The 19330-nt window shown below is 34.3% G+C and overlaps 2 protein-coding genes across 4 annotated transcripts in view; one reads left to right on the forward strand and one right to left on the reverse strand.

Moving 5' to 3' along the window:
* The window catches only part of LOC141387242 (angiogenic factor with G patch and FHA domains 1), a 49154-nt gene extending 39007 nt beyond the window's left edge, over positions 1-10147 (reverse strand). For 2 of the 3 annotated variants that reach the window (XM_073956604.1, XM_073956606.1), the window contains exons 1-2: positions 9872-10145; positions 8304-8415 (exon numbers count right to left, since the gene is read on the reverse strand). In XM_073956604.1, coding sequence (XP_073812705.1) covers positions 8304-8415; positions 9872-10072 — 313 coding nt within the window. In that variant the 5' untranslated portion in view covers positions 10073-10145. Of the gene's footprint in view, positions 1-8303; positions 8416-9871 lie in introns of all 3 variants that reach the window. The other variant, XM_073956603.1, reaches the window with a different exon arrangement.
* Hex-C (Hexokinase C) lies at positions 2282-8311 on the forward strand. The gene is made up of 2 exons (XM_073956607.1): positions 2282-3487; positions 7725-8311. Exons 1-2 carry the CDS (start codon positions 2635-2637, stop codon positions 8234-8236), a joined length of 1365 nt encoding a protein of 454 aa, XP_073812708.1. The 5' UTR covers positions 2282-2634; the 3' UTR covers positions 8237-8311.
* Positions 10148-19330: the final 9183 nt, after the last annotated feature.

Raw genomic sequence — 19330 nt, forward strand, 5'->3', positions numbered from 1 at the left:
GTCTAAAGAATTTGATGATCCATACGTTACCAAACGTTTATTTGTGAGTTTAGTCCGTCCAGTTTTAAAATATGGTTGCGTTTTATGGAGTCCATTTTATAAATGCCACTCTGATAAGATTGAGTCTGTTCAAATTCAATTTCTGTTGTTTGCGCTACGTGGATTACGTTGGGATACTTCAGTATCATTGCCGCCTTACGAAAGTCGTTTGATGTTAATAGATCTTCCTTCTCTAGAAAGAAGACGGTTAATGTTAAGAGCGCTATTTATAATAAAAGTTATACGTGGTCTGATTGATTCGCCATTTTTAGTCGGTGAAATAATGTTCAATGTACCCTCACGTTTAACACGTAACTTCCTCCCTATAAAGTTATCTCTAGTGAAAACTAATTATGAAGCAAGTAACCCACTTAGATCTTTATGTGAAATATATAATAACATTTTTAACACAGTAGATCTAACCAGTCCAACACATGTAATAAAAAATGCTATCTTACGCATGTAATATTATGATCAGCAGGTTTGCCAGAAGTATTATTAGTCCTATTGTAGTGTTATAGTGTAATTTTATTATATACATACATTGTTATTTTGTAGTTACTTATTAACTTCCCGTAATCTATACTGGCATCTTATCTACAACTCCTCTTACGGAACAGTAGAATTATGCAGTAATCTTGCGTGCGGTTTCCTGTTTTTTATTTTATTATTTTAACTCTGCTATTAATTTAACTTCTTGAGCTCAGTTAATCGGCGTATCTACAACTCCTTATGCGGAAATAGTAGAAATTTGCCTACGAGCGAGGTTGTTCATTAATTGTAAATAAATTTTAATTGAATTCTTAAATATATATAGTCGGCTGATGATTCCTCTGTAGCTGACATTTATAACCACTACTAACCCGCCATGGTCCGGTCTATGGTGTGTACGCGCTCCCTACGAATGGGGAGGTGGCCCCCTCGGTCGGCAGGGGCGGGTGTGAGAGGCGAGGGACCGAACGTTAAAAAACAAAAAAAAAACAAAAAAAAATAAATAAATAAATAAAACATCCTCTTTTCTACTATTAATACATTATAAAAATTATTCTCCAGCAAAAGAAGCAGAGTTGCTTGCATACTTATTTCAATATTTTTAGCAAGTGCAATTAGTTCCGAGTCTGATCACAGAATAAATAAAGACTTTTTTTAAATTAATCTTTTGCTTAAATGATTAAAACTCGCAGCGACTAATCGATTGATGTGCACTATGATAAGGAATTCATTCATTGAACTATGTAAGTACAGATTTGAATTTGAAAAATAAAATCAACGTTAATACGTAATTTAATTTAATTTACTATTCAAAGAGCAAAAAGAAAGGAAATCTCAAAAATGTTATCAATTACCAAAGCTTAGATGTAGGCCTAAATATATGTATATGATTATTTAAGAATATACACAAGTTCAAATATGAAAATCCAGAGAATTTCAGCAAATCCCTTGATCTTAGTATAAAAGTGCATGTTTCACGAGTATGAGCTAGGTATTTAACTTAAACTTCAAGTGATTGTAACTTGCATGCCAAATTCATCCTTGCTCAAACATTCCTACAATCCGTTTTTTAAAAGAAATTCATTTTACAAAGGCGTAGGGTTATTTGCAGGCGACGCAGTATGTCATCAATTGTTTTAGAAATTATTTTAAGCCTTTAATACCATGCATTTCAAGGTTACTTTAACATTCAATAGAACAATATCACTGACCATAAAGATAACTGATGTGTCTTCATGGCAAAAAAAAAGCAAAGAGAAATGTATGTATTAAGAAAATAATAATTGAAAAGAGAATGTTTCTCTTTTATTCAATTTTGAAAATTGAAAATATAAATTTATAATTTGTTCAAATCCATTTTTTTATGAAAACACTTCTCCGAAGCAAGTAGCTATTAACCTATCATCGAATTAAAATACTACTTAACAATTTTAATATCCCTTGTTAAATATTATAAAATAAAATATATGTATCTTGAATCAAATTCATTTTTTCTGTTGTATAAAACAAGTCTCCATTCCTGAAAACAGGGAAATTGTATATCCAAAAATTTATATGTAATTATTTATCATAATAGCACCGCCCCTGCCTTTATCTTTAGTGAATCAATCTATGGTATAAACTCTTTCGGCATGGCATGAAATCGCAAACCTACCTCTAGTCTATCTAACTCGCCAAAACTCACTTCTTTGATAAAAATGCAATAAAAAATATAATGCCAAGTTATAAAATATACACCTTAATAATGTAAGAAAGCAAACAATTAAAAACTAAACTCTTATCAAAATCAGCTTTGGCAGATGTATACGACTTAACAATTGAAATAATTTCGCAAAAAAGCACACACTCAGAAGGTAGATTCACGCGAATACACCTTCTATCAGCACAACCAGAGGCTAGTAATCAATTCGGTGCAAAACGTAAACACAACACAATAACCAAAGTATTAGAAAAATATAACGCCGAGTTCAATTAGTTGCAATTTGATACTGAAACAAAAGGGTTGTCTTATTGGTGCCCTCCAAGTGAAATAATATTCATAAAGAAAAAAGAACAAACTTAGAATCTAATAATACATAACATATAACCTCTACACCCACAAGAATGCATGACGAACACCTAAAGGATTTCCTTAAACCACTTGTCCTCAGCGACTCACAATTGCAAGAGGTTTACAAACGGTTTTGTAATGAGATACACAAGGGCTTGTCAGCCAGTACACACAAACAGGCCGATACCAAATGCTATGTTACATATGTCCAGGACCTACCCACAGGAAATGAAGTGGGCAAGTATTTGGCGTTGGATTTGGGTGGAACAAATTTCCGTGTTCTTCTGGTAACCCTTAAAGGCCATCACGAAGCCGTCGTAGAATCAGAAATATATGCTGTACCCAAGGAAATTATGCTCGGTCCTGGTGAAGAATTATTCGATCATATTGCCCACTGTTTGTCAACTTTTGTTGAGACGCATAAAGTTGCCAATGAAAATTTGCCTTTGGGATTTACTTTTTCATTTCCCTGCATTCAACTTGGACTAACCAAGGCTCTCTTGGTACGATGGACAAAAGGTTTTCAATGTTCGGGTGTTGAACAAGAAGATGTCGGCCGTTTACTGAAGGAGGCGATTGCCCGCCGTGGAGATTTAGAAATATGTGTTATGGCAATTTTAAACGATACAACTGGAACACTAATGTCCTGCGCACATAGAAATCCTGAGTGTCACATTGGTGTGATCATTGGAACAGGATGTAATGCCTGTTATGTAGAAAAAGTTGAAGAAGTTGATCTTCTAGAGGCAGAATATAAACTCAATAACAAATATGTGCTCATCAACACGGAATGGGGTGCATTTGGTGACAGTGGTTTGTTGGATTTTATACGTACGGATTACGACAAAGAAATCGACAAAAAGTCACTAAATGCTGGTACACAAGTGTTTGAAAAAATGATATCGGGTTAGTATCAAAACTATGTCCAATTATAATTAATAAGAAATTAGTTGATAGATCGTGAAAATAACAGAAACATACAAGGCCATTCAATTGGGGACATATTTTTTTTCAAATTTCATGTAACATTAGGACATTTAATCAATATAACATCAAAGATTTAGTGAAATAAGTGAATTTTTTGAGTTAAGGTCTATTTTACCCACAGTGAAAAAAAGATTTGCCGACTACCACCACTGTTTATAGCATTGAAACTTGTTGCGAAAACGTAACAGTCGTAAAAATATTTTATGTAATGTTTGTACTATTTGGAACGAGTGAAATGCGATGATTTGCAGTGATATAACTGCAAACGGTGTGGTATAACATAGAAGTTAGGTTCTAACCTAACAAAAAAATGCACAAGTGTTTTAAGAGAGATCCAATGGATTACTAAACAAACATGCACAATTGTTTGCTTTATATTATTTTTAATTCAATTTTCATGCGAGTTTTCTCCTAAATTTAAAATGTTCCTCTTGGGCGGAATCAAATGTCCGAACATAAGCGCACATTTGTGTCTTCCATCAGGTGTGTGTATTCATTAAGCTTATCACAGTGCTTTATATTGACAGAGGTAACATTCATTTCAAACAATATTTTACGCAGTGGTTCTTTTAGAATAATCAGTTTGAAATTGAATATTGTTATCAGAATTGCATTTTCGATTTTCTTCAGATACAATCAGTAGGCGACAATTAACTAAATCTCCTTTATGTGTTTGATAATGAAAAATTACTTCTTTTTTCCAATCAGGTGTGTGTTATTATGAATTTGATTATAAAAGCAAAAAATATAAAAATAAAATATCAGCATGTTTACTTTCTTTCAAATACAACAACAACAGCAGAGATATACTCGTATATACAAGCACTATTAATCGCGTGTTTTTTAACTAATTGAATTTTAAATTAGAATAGGATTTTTTGGTTCAAATATTTGTTGCACTTATGAGTAATTTGTCTTTTCCAAATTAATTGGCGTCATCTAAACAGTAGACTCCGCCTTATTGTAAGCCTCTAAAGTGAAACATAACATGCCCAGCGAATTTTTATGGACGTGGTTGCATGCGATGCCGTAAGTTCTCTGGATCTCTTACATTAGTTCAAATGACGTCGTGAAGGCTGATTTTGCAGAGTAAAACAGTTTTCTGTTAACCAAAATTTTCCAATTTTTTTTTTTTAAATCGGTTAACCCTTTTTTAATAGGAACAAAACTGGTTACAATTGTTAATATTTGATTAAAAATGGATGACATACAATACAGATATATTCAATATAGATTTTTCGTTTTCTTAAAGCTCCGTGCGAAATTTCATGACGATTGGTCCTTATTTGCAGTCTGAAGTTTCATTACAATTTATAATGAACATACCGAACGACGGACATTCAATTCTAGATTGTTATATTTTCTCGAGCTACTAAGATCGGGCATTACTTTAAGACCCTCAGCTCCACCTACGTCACCGGACATTCAGCATGCACGGCGGGGTGTACATCAACATCAATTGCATCAATGGAAAGGTCAAGAGTTCGTCTTCCAAATATTGCTCACGTGGGAGGAATATGTGTTCCAGAAATAAAGATATAAGATATATTATTTTTTTTTAAGTTTTGGTCCATTGAACCCTCTAAATATTATCTGATCATCATGTTGATTTGCAGGCTTCTTCTCTGCCTTACTCTAAATTTCGCGCCGGCCGTACTATCGAAAATTTCGTGACAATCGGTCAAAAATTGAGTCCTGGTGTTTGATTACAATTTTTAATGGACGGACATCGCTTTACCTCGTCGAGAAGGAAATGGTATACCAGACGGTTAAATGAATTTTGTGCAAAACAAACATTCCCTTTCCACATTATGGAGTAGGGTACAAACATGTGGAGGTAGTTAATGGGCAGTCATAACCTCCAGACTTTTATATTACAGAAAAAATATACATGTCGTTACAACAATTTAAGTCAATATTACCAAGGAAGAATATAGAGCGTATACTCCATCAGGAGGTATAGCCAAATATTTTACAAGTATTTTGATCCAAATATTTAGCATATTTTTTTTTTTTTTTTTTGTACAAAATTTAATTAATTGAATTTGTGCAGTATTGATTCCGGATTCGGACGTAGCGGAAGTGCTGAAAATGATACGCGAACAAAATAGGGGTCTTCTAACCGACAGCTGGAAGGTGGTTAGCTCCTTTAAGGATGGAGAAGATATAGTGATGAGATTCATGATCGATAACGCAACTGTGGGGGAGTGCTGTACTTCGGGCCTGTTGGACTTCGGTTCCGCATCCGGCAGGCGAAGTATGAATGTTCGACAGCATGGTCATCGCGTGGTGCAGATCAATCTGCATCATTGCAAAGCCGCGGCTGCCGAACTTCTTCTCTCCCTCACAGATACCGAAATAGATGTCGCTATTTACATTTTCTTGGTTTACCTCAGCTTTAGAAGTAGGGATAACTATTATAAGATGCCCCTTTTTTTCTTTGAAAAGAATTAAGTACTTCGTCCGTGCGTCCGTCTGTGGTAATCACTCTAGCATCCACAAAAATGGAGATAGGACGCTGAGAAATGGGAAAATGGGCCTTTTGTTTGCAGGCAGGTCAAGTTCGATGATGGGCTATATAGGCCCACGTTTTGGTATAGCCCCACATAACGGTACCCCCATTTCCGGTATTTTGAGGTTTTAGCTACATTTTCAGACCGAATTAGCTATAATTTGACAATTAGGGTTCCTAAGTGTCAAAAAACGTATATAACAAAACTTGTGGACATAGATCCATGTTTTGGAATAGCCCATACATAACGGTACTGCCAGACTTCAGGTATCCTGACGTTTTTAGTCACATTTTCAGACCGAATTAGCTATAATTTGCCATTTAAAGTTCCTAGTAATCACAAAACTTATATTCAAAAAATTATGGACATAGGTCCATGTTTTGGTATAGCCCCCATATAACGGTACCTCCCGATTTTTGGTATTTTGAGAATTTTACCTACAATTTTTAACCGAACTAGCTGTAATTTGACATCTGAAGTTCTTAGTGGTCACCACACCTCTCCACCAAAAATTGCCAACATAGGTCCATGTTTCGATGTAACCCCCATAGCTGAAAATTTTAACCTAGCCAGCTGCAATTTAACATTTAATGTTTTTAGTGGTCAACACGCCTCTCCGCCAAAAATTGTCGACATCCGTCCATGTTTGGAAATAGCCCCCATATAACGGTACCTCCCTTCTCCATCACAAAGTGTCAACACAGGTCCATATTTTGTTATAACCCCTACATAAAGGTACCTCCAGATTTTTCGTGTTTTGAGTGTTTTAGCTACAATCTTTAGCTGAACTAGGTGTAATTTGTCATTTGCGGTGCCCAGTTGTCACAATGCTTTTCCACCAAAAATTGACAACATAGATATAGTCACCATATGCATATATGCCACAACCTCACCAATGAAATCACCTCCAAGCTTTGAATTTTCAAATAACCCACCAATTTTGTGGATTTTGTATTTTTTCCTCAATCGGAAACTGACCGAAAACACTACTAATATTTACAAACTCTGAACTAAATTCTATCATTTTAACAATTTTTCGCGGTAAATTTACTGAAAATACGCTTGAAATAAATGAAAGTTGGAAAATTTTCTATACATCTTTCAAAAAATGACAAAACAGAGGCGTACAATGGAGCCTCACAGTTGGTGCATATACAATTTTCGCCAAAAACTGTCCAAAAAAGTTTCACGATATACTCCAAACGTGAAGCTCGATACAAATGTGTGAAAACATTTACTTTCTTCGAAAAATATTTTTGCAATTTTTTCGCAGATTTTCGCGATTTTTTAGGCTTTATCCTTTTCTGCCATTTCCTTATTTATATATAGATAAAAAAAGGTCGAAGAAAACCAATTAATCGTAAGTCTTTACCCAATTAATTGCGTGTGTGTTCAAAACAACAAAGCCGGTATTAAGCCGGGACTTTCTCCTATGGACAGGAGCAAATTCAGGAATATACTCAGGAAGTATACCTTTCCGCAACAATATTTATACACCGTTGGAATTAGTATAAAAAGCACTATCTGTGGTATATTTCTCATAATTTTGTGAGAATGGTCGGCAAAGGAAAGATAAGCGACATCTTTATTCAATAACAAAATTTACTTTAATGCTATTTCTGCTTTTGCTTTTTTCTTTTTAGGTATGTACCTGGGCGAACTTGTAAGATTGGTTCTTTTAGATGCTCTTAAAAGAAATCTAATATTTGTTCTGTCACAGAATAAACAACATTTTATTACAAAGTTGTCTAATGAATGCGATTGCTTTGAAACTAGCATGATATCGGACATTGAAGGTGATGATTTTCCAGAATTTAGAAAAACTCGCTCAATTATAAAGCAATTATTTGGAATTGAAAAAGCCTCTGTGGAAGATTGTCAAAAATTACGCTACATCTGTGAATGTGTATCACAAAGAGCTGCCAATTTAGTGGCAATCGGATTAAGTGGGCTAATTAACAAAATCAACGAAAATAAGGTTGTGGTTGGAGTTGATGGCTCAGTGTATCGTTTTCATCCTAAATTCGACGCCTATATGAGGGCAACAATGAAAAAATTAGTAAAAACTAATGTCGAATTTGATCTAATGCTTTCTGAGGATGGGTCAGGCAGAGGAGCTGCGCTTGTTGCAGCCGTCGCTAGCCGAAACAACTAATTTTCTTTAACGAATTTATGTTTAAATAGCTTAACAATATAAGTGAGGAAATAAAGAATAAACTTACATTCATCAGTCTCAATTGTTTCAATATTTTTGGCTGAATTGACCGTTGACTCCTTACAGGCACTTTCGGAAGGTTTTTTGCATTCTGTGTCACATTTGTCTAGTTTGTGTTCCTGAAATAAAAGTTTAAAAATTGGCATGCCATAGGAAGGCTTTAAAAAAGATCAAATAGACTACTCTCCCAGCTAACGGAAACAATTTAACCACAGGTACATACATATGTCTTTTTGTCCTGATTACAAAAATTTAAAGTTCTTTTGGGGAAAGTCCATACATCCCGAGATATGAGCCTTTGAAGTTCCGAAAATTCCCTTGTTTATAAAATTGTGGGAAGATAATACAAAAAACCTTTTGTAAGATGAAACAAAATCAGTTTCGAAGAGCGAAGAAAGAAACCTCTGTTGCGGTGAATAACTGCAATTTTGGATGTACAATTTTACTGATAAATTATTGTTGTTATTTCATAAATTCATTTGAATGAAAGAAGTTCTGCTTGGTATGAAAATCGTTTTTATACCCTCCACCATAGGATGGGGGTATATTAAGTTTGTCACTACGTTTGTAACTATTCGAAATAATCATTATAGACCCCACAAACTATATATATTCTTGATCAGCGTGCCATTCTACATCGATATAGCCATGTCCGTCCGTCTCGTCTGTGGAAATCACTCTAGCGTCCGAACGGATTGACGTAAGTGGATGAAATTTTGGGAAAATCTATTATTTGTACGTAGGACTTTTGGTATTGAAAGCGGGCTATGTAGGTCCACGCTTTTGTATAGCCCCCATTCAAAATGACGCGTGACGCGTCGTCGTTTTAAGGAATTTTTAAGATATTTGTCCCATTTTACCACCGAATTGGTTGTAATTTGGTATTTTGTGTCTCCAGAGGCCAAAAAACATTCCTACCAAAGTTGGTTTATATAGGTCCACGTTTTGGTATAGCCGACATATAAAGTACGCGTCATTTTAATATATTTTGAATGTATTAGTCCCATTTGACCACAGAATCGGTTGCAACTTTGTATTTTGTGTTTCCAGAGGCTAAGAAACATTTCTACCATAAAATGTTTATATAGGTCCACGTTTTGATATAGCCCCCATAGGACCCATAGGACGATATCTCCCGATTTTCGGTATTTTAAAGGTTTTGGCCTCATTATTGCAGCGAAATGGCTGAAATTTGGTATTTAGTCTTTTCTAGGCGTATAAAACTTTCCCCGAGAATTTTGTAAGTATAGGTCCACGTTTTGATATAGCCCCGATTTTCGGTATTTTGAAGGTTGTGGTCACATTAATCCACCGAAATGGCTGAAATTTGTGGTGGAGGGTATAAAAAGTTCGGCCCGACAGAACTTAACGCTTTTCCCACTTGTTAAATAGATCATTTTCCACAAGACAAGCTATAGGGTTGGAATGATTGGACGATAATAAGATGACATGACAGCCGGCGACCTTTACACAAGCGCATTTTCATAAATTTGGAGTCTCACGTGTGGTAAAAAATTTCCGATATTCCGCCAGATGGAGAGAGAGTATTCAATTTATGAAAAATGTGTTACTTACCAGTCTGCGAATTTTGTCCTTGTACTTTTTGAGCTTCCTTTCCTGATGCTTCAACAGAATTTGCAGTCTTTCAACGTATTCATACAACTCTTCATTTGCCATTGTTCTAACGATTTCCATACTTTTGGTTCGAAACTTTTTGGTTTTTTCTGATTTTGCCTCATTATCCGTGTTTTCGTTTTCCGAGTCACTATTCGACATTTTATGTTTTGGACTGATGAAGGAACGTTCTTCAGATTCACTATTAGAATTATTGTGACTGATAAATACCTGGAACAAAACAAAATCGCAAAAAAAAATAGCTACGAAAGTAAAGAGAATGTCAGGGAATCAGCAATCAGCTAAAGAAATTGGGAGAACCTCAGAGAATGAAGATAACACAACAATAGGCCTGTTCGATAACTTCGCATGTAAAGCTGAAAGCACATACAACGTTTGAGTAAAGTTTTGCGTTGGGCGTTGACAAAAAAACAACAACAACAGGGCGACGCCGACATCAAAGTCCGGCGTTGATGTGTTTGCCGGCATATATTTCAAATGAATTTGAATTTTTCGGCATCATGCCCAACAGTGTAAAAACGGCCAAAATGACACAAAACTTTACTCAAACGTTGTATGTGTTTTCAGCTTAAGTCTTATGCCAGACTATGAAAATTTTCATTAATAACGTTTTGACATTTTCTACGAAAATTTCATTGACATCCACACACGTATATTCCCGGCCCACACTAGAGAAATTTCACTGCAAAAATTTCGTGAAATTAGGCGTTTCTAGATTGAGTTCCCCACTACAGCAATTTCATAATTTTGCTCTACTATGTCGATGGTCAGACTAGCAAGGTTTCTTGAAACCAATTTTGTTAAAGCTTCTTTTCAAGTTTCGTTAGTGTCCACACACGTAAACGTGAAATTTAAGATTTTTGTGTGTCCTCTTTATTTTACCATTCGCGTTTGTTGTGTTTATCATAGTCCCGGTCCACACTAGCGTGAATTTCATTAAAAAATTTCATAAAATTAGGTGTTCTTAAATCGAATTCCCCACTACAGCAATTTTACGATTTTACTCTACTATGGACGTCGATCTAGAGAGGCATAATTTCGTATCAACATTTCAATGAAATTTCTGTAGTGTGGCCCGGGACATACCAATAAAAACAAAACAAACATAAATAAACTAATAGCACGGTTACACTACAGTTTTTTGCCGGGTTAACCCACTTCATGAGGATTTATTGCTTAATCTGGTCAAATCTGACCAGATTTGCCATACAAAAATTAAATCCTCTCACGACTGGGTTTATTTTAAATCCGGCACAAATCCACCAAAAATACAGTGTTGTATTCGGCATTTGTGCAAAAAAATACAACTCTACTCAAAAAGTACCAAAAGTTGCAACTGTTTTTGCAACAGAGTTAGTCGTGTTTTACACGTTTACGATTGGTCGCATGAGATTTTATGGAGTTAATAAATCTAATAGCACGGTTACACTACAGCCTTTTGCCGGGTTAACCCACTTCATGAGGATTTATTGCTTAATCTGGTCAAATCTGACCAGATTTGCCATACAAAAATTAAATCCTCTCGTGGCTGGGTTTATTTTAAATCCGGCACAAATCCACCAAAAATACAGTGTTGTATTCGGTTTTTGTGCAAAAAAATCCAACTCTACTCAAAAAGTACCAAAAGTTGCAACTGTTTTTGCAACAGAGTTTGTCGTGTTTTACACGTTTACGATTGGTCGCATGAGATTTTATGGAGTTAATAAATCTAAAGTTATTTGGAAATCATAAAATTATTTACTTTTTTTCATTAGACACTTTTTTAACAAGAAGTACGATTGATACCATGATACAATGTGTAAAATATACCAATATGAGCAAAGGCGGTGACGATATCTCATACGAGAAATTGTAAAAGTGTAACACACAACTTTATTAGTTATTTTGTATGTATACGTAAACAAACATCAGCTGACAGTTTATATCCTCGAAAAGCTAAGTGTAACCAGCAAAGATTAACCCACTGGATCTATTAAACCCAGTGGGTTAACCTACAATAGTGTAACCGGGGTATAAAGTTATTTGAAAATCATAAAATTATTTATTTTTTTTTACATTAGATACTTTTTTAACAAAAAGTACGCTTGATACAAAAATGTATCCCTGTGTGTAAAATATACCAATATGATCAAAGAGGGGACGATATCTCATACGAAAAATTGTAAAAGTGTAAAACACGACTTTATTAGTTATTTTGTATGTATACGTAAACAAACATCAGCTGACAGTTTATATCCTCGAAAAGCTAAGTGTAACCAGCAAAGATTAACCCACTGGATCTATTAAACCCAGTGGGTTAACCTTCAATAGTGTAACCGGGGTATAATGCCAAGTTTACACTAGCGCTCCAAAATCCACTGGATTTCACGAAATCCTGAAATACAACCCGGTGTTTACACTTATTTTTTGTTGATTTCAAACATATCACAATGATCAAGGTAGATGCATATGCGCACCTAATCGAACATGAATTTTCACAAGTTGTTGTAAATTGAATTAATCATAAAAAATATAGAAATATAGAACTTTACAACTTTATTTGGAAAATTATCGTAAAATTGTCTATATATTGTATTAATTGTGTATAGTACTAAAAAAATAAAAAAAATAAAAAAAAATTGATAGATAAAAGTTGTGTTAAGAACCTGCAAAATATTACTACTTGCAGTAATTTTCCCGCTTAGTGCTACAAATCCTGTACTCCCAAATCTAGCAAGACTTGCACTTCTCTTTAAACAAAAATAGCGCTGAATAACAAACACCCTCCTCTCCTGTTTTCTGCTATACAATTTTGGCCTAGTAGAAACTAGCAGCAAGTATTTTCATTGGCATCTGATAGCTGATACGTTGATTTTGACATTTATGCAATTTCCGTCATTTTTCCGTTCCCGAATTTTTTAAGAAATTTGTATGGGGAAGCAATTTTTGACAATTCGCTCTTTTTTCTAACATTACCATTAAAAAAGTACGGGAACACAATGAAAAATAGCATTGTTCACAAATTTGTCCCAATTTACATTGGGCGAGTTTACTTGCGGCAATTGTCATTTTGTAGGAGAGAGAGGTGAAGCATATGGTAACCCTTTGCCTCTCAGCACCCTCTCTCACCTACAAACTGACAATTGCCGCAAGTAAACTCGCCTAATGTAAATTGGGACTTTTGATACTAAAATTTTTTGTTGCAGCAATTGACCATCTACCTTGTTTATTGTGATACGTGAAAAGTGTTGCAACTTTTGATACCTTTTTAGGCAAAAACAGGGTTGTATATCATGTGTACTGTGATTTTGATGTTGATTTCGCTGAAATCACGAAATGAGACGATTTCATTTTTGTATGCGAAATCATGATAAATTTAGCTTGATTCCGCGCGAAATCACGAAACGCCTTCGAAATCACGAAACGACGCCGAAAGTAAACTAAACATAAAAAACAAAACAAAATAATTAACATTAATAATTAAATTAATATTAATAGTTAAATTTTCAGTATTTCAATAATTAAATGTTTTTATTAAATCTTTTTATGCTTGTTTTGTTGTTAGTAGCTCATTTAGTCCCAATTTACATTAGGCGAGTTTACTTGCGGCAATTGTCAGTTTGAAGGAGAGAGAGGTGAGGCATATGGTAACCCTTTGCCTCTCAGCCCCCTCTCTCACCTACAAACTGACAATTGCCGCAAGTAAACTCGCCTAATGTAAATTGGGACTTAGACTAGCCATAAATCCTCGACTGGATTTAATAAATCCAGTACAAATCTCATTGCATTTAGATATACATCTTGGAGGATTTAAATGGCAGTCAGCTGATTTTTGTTCATAGCACAATTACCAAGGTAGATGCATCAGCCCATCTGAACGAATTTGAAACGCCAAACGATTTTTTTTAATTGAATTCGTCTCAAAAGACATATGCCAAGTTTACACTTGCGCTCCAAAATCCACTGGATTTCACGAAATCCTGAAATACACCCCGGTGTTTACACTTATTTTTTGTTGATTTCAAACATATCACAATGATCAAGGTAGACGCATATGTGCAGCTGATCGAACATGAATTTTCAAATCAAGTTTTTGCAAATTGAATTAATCATCAAAAATATACGACAATATATAATTTTACAACTTTCTTTGGAAAATTATAGTAAAATTATCTATATATCGTATTATTTGTGTATAGTACTAACAAATGAAAAAATAAAAAAAAAAATGATTTTATCGTTGAGACATCGTTATGTTGTGCTCAGATCCTGCACAATATTAGTACTTGCAGTAGTTTTCCCGTTTAGTGCTAAAAATGCGTTCCCGTAATCCGAAATCTAGTAATACTTGCACTTCTCTTCAAACAAAAATCGGGCCGAATAACACCCTCTTCTCCTGTTTTCTGCCATACACTTTTGAAACTAGCAGCAAGCATGTTCATTAGTATATATGATAGCTGATACGTTGATTTTGACATTTATGCTGGAGTTTTTGCAATTTCCGTCATTTTTCCGTTTCCGTATTTTTTAAGAAATTTGTATGGGGAAGCAATTTTTGACAATTCGATCTTTTTTCTAACATTACCATTAAAAAAGTAAGGGAGCACAATGAAAAATAGCATTGCAACAAAGTAATTTAATATTTTTCACATTGTTTACAAATTTTGATACTAAAATTTTTTGTTGCAGCAATTGACCATCTACCTTATTTATTGTGATACGTGAAAAGTGTTGCAACTTTTGGTACTTTTTTATGCAAATACAGGGTTGTATATCATGTGTACTGTGATTTCGATGTTGATTTTGCTGAAATCACGAAATGAGATGATTTCATTTTTGTATGCGAAATCATGATAAATTTTGCTTGATTCCGCGCGAAATCACGAAACACCTTCGAAATCACGAAAATGTTAGCACATTATGCTACTGATGCTAACTAAAGAGCAAATAAAGAATTATTTTATCGCAGTTTGCCCATATAAAATAAAAAAAAACGAATTAATTTATCGTTTAGACATCGTACATATTAGTCTTGGGCCCGTTCTTACATCTTGTCTTTAAAGTCCATTTTAGTTATACCTTACTTTAAGAAAATTAATGAATAAAGTTCGCATTACCAGGGATTTGTTATTACATTTTCCATTTAATATTGTTACGAATGTAACTGATAGGTTTAAGTTAATTTAGTTTAATTTCCGTTAATTTAAAAATTTGAATTGTAACGTAACGTTTTATTACGCAGTTATTTTATTTAAGCAACAACAACTACCATGTAGAACTCTCTTCATTATTCTAGATGTTACTTTACCTTTCATTAATGTGCTTTTATTTTGTTTTGCCATAGTCATGTAATTATTTTTTAGTTTGTCACTTCTTTATTTCTGACATCTGTTTGTTGTTGTAGTTACGTCATTACTGTGCTTGTCGTCCAATTGTATTCCCCCCATGTATGTATGTGAGTATGGTTGTTCGCTTAGTGCGAATGTGCGTCTGTGTGTTCGCTGCACAGATTCGAGGTGTTGCCATATGTGTTCTAGAGGACTCTAGAACAGGGAGACTTTGGGATATAAATACAGGGGAACTGGCAATGACGAGTTAGTCGTGTTTTAAGCGTTGAACAGATCGGTAAAAGAGTAGCTGCGTGCTAACTAGAGACTTGCTGTGTGCTTAGTAATTAAAGTCGGTTCTGAATAAGTGTAATAAAGTAAATAAAGCATTGTAGAAACGTAATCTAGAACGAACCCTGTTTTATTTGGTACAAATCGTATCGGGGAATAAAACAACGTCTACACGGACATTAGTTAAATCTAATTCCGTAACAATATAAATGTTAAATTTTGTAAAAATATGGCAATATCAAGCAAAAGAGGATGTATACATAAAATTTACTCAAATCTGATTGGTTGATTTGAATTCGCTGGCAACTTTTTCTGGCTTTTGGGGCAGCATACTCTCGGGCGCAGTTTAAATTTTAAAAGGAACACAAACTTCCTTTTGATTTATCTGACACTTATTCCCAGCAAAAAGTTTGCATCCGCGGATGCAGTTAAATCACTAGAATAATTGACGCTGCAGTACATCTTTTCCTATGAATTCACCTATGAATTTTACAAGAGAGCGCGCAGCTAGGATACACTCCATTTTGCTTCGACGGCACACAGCTAGAATGCACTCCATTTTCGATCCAAATCACAGCCTTTGATGTAGTGTTTTGGATTGAATTTAAATGCAGTCTAAATATGCTATAAAATGCAAGCCATTGCAAATCCCAAAAATAAATAAAATACATTGCTTATTCGTGTAAACAAGAATTTTAACTTTATTATACTAATACAAATGATAAAAACTCTCCATTAAATTTGGTCATAACTGAGTTTACTTCCTCTGCTCTGGTTTTTGTGACACCGCAACTGATATTGCTTCATCATCCAAGTGGGTTTTCATTTTTCCTCCAACTCCAGTTCAGATTTCCAAAAAAAACTCTAACTCTACTTCAAAAATAATTTGCGTCTCGTGAATTACAGCAATGTTCGTATCTTTAGTTTGTATTTCTTTATTTTTTTAAACAAATTCTTATAATTTTAGACACTTTTTCTTGTGTTCAGAAAAAAACTGCGACTGTAGGGATCAAAAAATTGGCTTGCTTGGCTAGGGATCTATAAGCGAGTGCTTCTAAAATGTATCGAGCGGAGAGCATTTTTCATAACTCCGTGTGGACTGCATCAAAAGATGTATTGAAATCATAACTCTGCATTGCACTACTTCCAAACTTTTTTGCTGGGTTATTAAAGGAAAGTCCCAATTTACATTAGGCGAGTTTATTTGCGGCAATTGTCAGTTTGTGGGTGAGAGAGGGTGCTGAGAGGCAAAGGGTTACCATATGCCTCACCTCTCTCTCCTACAAAATGACAATTGCCGCAAGTAAACTCGCCTAATGTAAATTGGGACAAACATGCATGGTACAATAATACTGGTAAAAGCAAGTCCCAGCTGATTAGATTCATCCGTAATACTAGTGTCAAAGACAATGCGGAGTTTAATACATGTTGTTCTTTTCGTTAATTGTCATTTAATATTTAATTTTTTTTTTACTTTCCGATAAATAAACATAAAACATATTTTTGAAGTTATAGACTTCACGGCTAATACGTACGTATAGTTTAACAATCTGTAAGGATGGTGTAACAGAACAAAAGGCCGTTTAGAATGGTGTGTCAGGCATTGGCGGATACAGGTCAGTGCTATATTTATTCAGCGTCACTTAAAAATATCTCATTGCAGACAAGGATCTGATGGAAACCATTATGAATGAAATCTCAATATATTGGATGCACGGAATGAGATAATTGCAGAGTATGGTTATCCTTCTATGGAACCTCAGTCGTTTTTATTGCCTAACTATGGCGAAGCAGATTTGTTCAAAATATCCCTAGAAGGCCCCCTTGCTCAGGAAGAGGTATCAGAACAGCAGTTTCGTCTCAGGTGCTGCTGTGGTTGGCATCACGAAAGTAGTCTTATGTGATTGTTGTTTTTAGCTACACAAAACGTCAAGCAATGGATTAACCAGAACATGAATCCACGTTCAGATTTTGTAAATCTAAACTTACAATAAGGCCCGTTGAAACTCTCCTTTCGTTACCACTTTTTATCCTTACCCATTTAGGAAGAAAATAGAGAAGCCATTTTGCATCTAGCTACTTTAGCCAACAATATTTGGGGATAATGTCCAAACAAAGTGATTTTATTTAAAGCATATGTACATGCATAGAACAAAATATATTTTACATTTCGAATTGAGTTGTTTCATTGGTTTAAGGGTGCCAAAAAGATGGAGCATTTCGCTTATCCTGACAATAAGATCGGCTACATTTCCTATTATTGCAGGTATGCAGTTTTCTCTTAATGATTATACCGTTCTGCTTTCACCACCGGTTTTCTTGATTTTTTCTAGCGGTGTTAATCTTGATACATTTTATCCGGTGTCATGGAATTGGCGTTTTCTTCGCATATAATATCTTTGGATTAGGTTGATTTAAAATTTTTTTTTTCAATGGTCCCATCTTAAATAAACCATGAATTATTTTTATTCTGGATATTTTAGTGCATTAATACTTACCACTGTCAACATTTTTGCGGAAGTTACCACGCAGAAATATTATTGATGTTAATTTAATTAGTTTTTATTAATTTTTTAAATTTGCAATTATGAAACTTCAAAAACATATTGATATTTCATATTTTGTTTACATTTTTGTTGACACTAGTATTACGCACAACAACAAATTTTTATGTGATTGTTGTATCGATTGTTGTACAACAACACTTGCTTTTACCTGTATTATTGTACCATGGGAAACATGTAAGAACAAAAACCGGTTTATCTTTCCGATACCGACCAAAATTTAACTACAGAAAGGGTGTAATAATGGTCCTTGGTTGATTAAAATCAGTTTTGTACATCAAAACAAATTTAATTTTTCCGCCTTGTTTACAAATTTTCACATTTTAAATTATTTTTAGTGTAGCAATTCACCGATGCATCTACCTTGTTTCTTGTGCCAACTTGCAGGTTTTTGTATTTTCTAGTCCCGGTCCACACTAGAGGGATTTCATTGACAAATTTGCATGAAATAATGCGTCTCTAGATCGACTTCCATAGTAGAGTAAAATCATAAAATTACTGTAGTGGGAAATTCGATTTAAGAACGCCTAATTTCATGAAATTTTTTAATGAAGTTCACGCTAGTTTGGACCGGGACCTAGCAACAGCTCTGTTCCTTTACGTGCCTGAGGTTACCATTTCTTACCATTTTTAACCTGTAAAGTGTTTCCTTACTTTTAATAGCATACAATTGATATGATAGCAGTTTACCACTTTTACCATTTTCTGCCACTGTTACCATTTTTAAAAGTAAAGGAAGTAAGTAATTTTTTATTGAGACTTTTTTCATTTCCATTACATAGTGTACTATTTACTTATCGAGTACTAAAATTAGACGCAGAACTATAAACGTTTTGTTCTGCTACACAATGTTTTTTGTAAACGCTACATCCTAACTTGATGAAATGTAAAAAAAAAAAAACAAAACTGTAAACAAATTGAAAAGGAGTACTTTAAAGACTTGCTCCCGGTCTTTTTGAATAGCATTCAGAGTATAAATCTGTCAACAAAAATTAAAACTAGGCAACACTTAAAATCTAAATATTAAATTAAGTAACAGAAGTGTTAAATGATTACAAATTAAGGTTTGAATAATGATATAAAATTAATATGGTATTGCAAAAGATACAAAAGTACTTGTGTACAAATAGAACATGACTTATTGTCACAGTTGGATTCTGAATAATATGGCTATCCAACGTAAATATAGGACAAGTTATATAAATTAACTAGACATATCAGGTACATAATTTTAAATG

The sequence above is a fragment of the Musca autumnalis genome, unplaced genomic scaffold (assembly GCF_047663935.1).
Source record: "Musca autumnalis isolate F117 unplaced genomic scaffold, ASM4766393v1 scaffold_5, whole genome shotgun sequence".
Classification (NCBI taxonomy): domain Eukaryota; kingdom Metazoa; phylum Arthropoda; class Insecta; order Diptera; family Muscidae; genus Musca; species Musca autumnalis.

Coding starts and splice junctions, on each gene's coding strand:
- Hex-C (XM_073956607.1), top strand. CDS start 2,635: ATGCATGACGAACACCTAAAGGATTTCCTTAAACCACTTGTCCTCAGC. Junction 3,488..7,724: donor GTTTGAAAAAATGATATCGG/GTTAGTATCAAA, acceptor TTTTCTTTTTAG/GTATGTACCTGGGCGAACTT.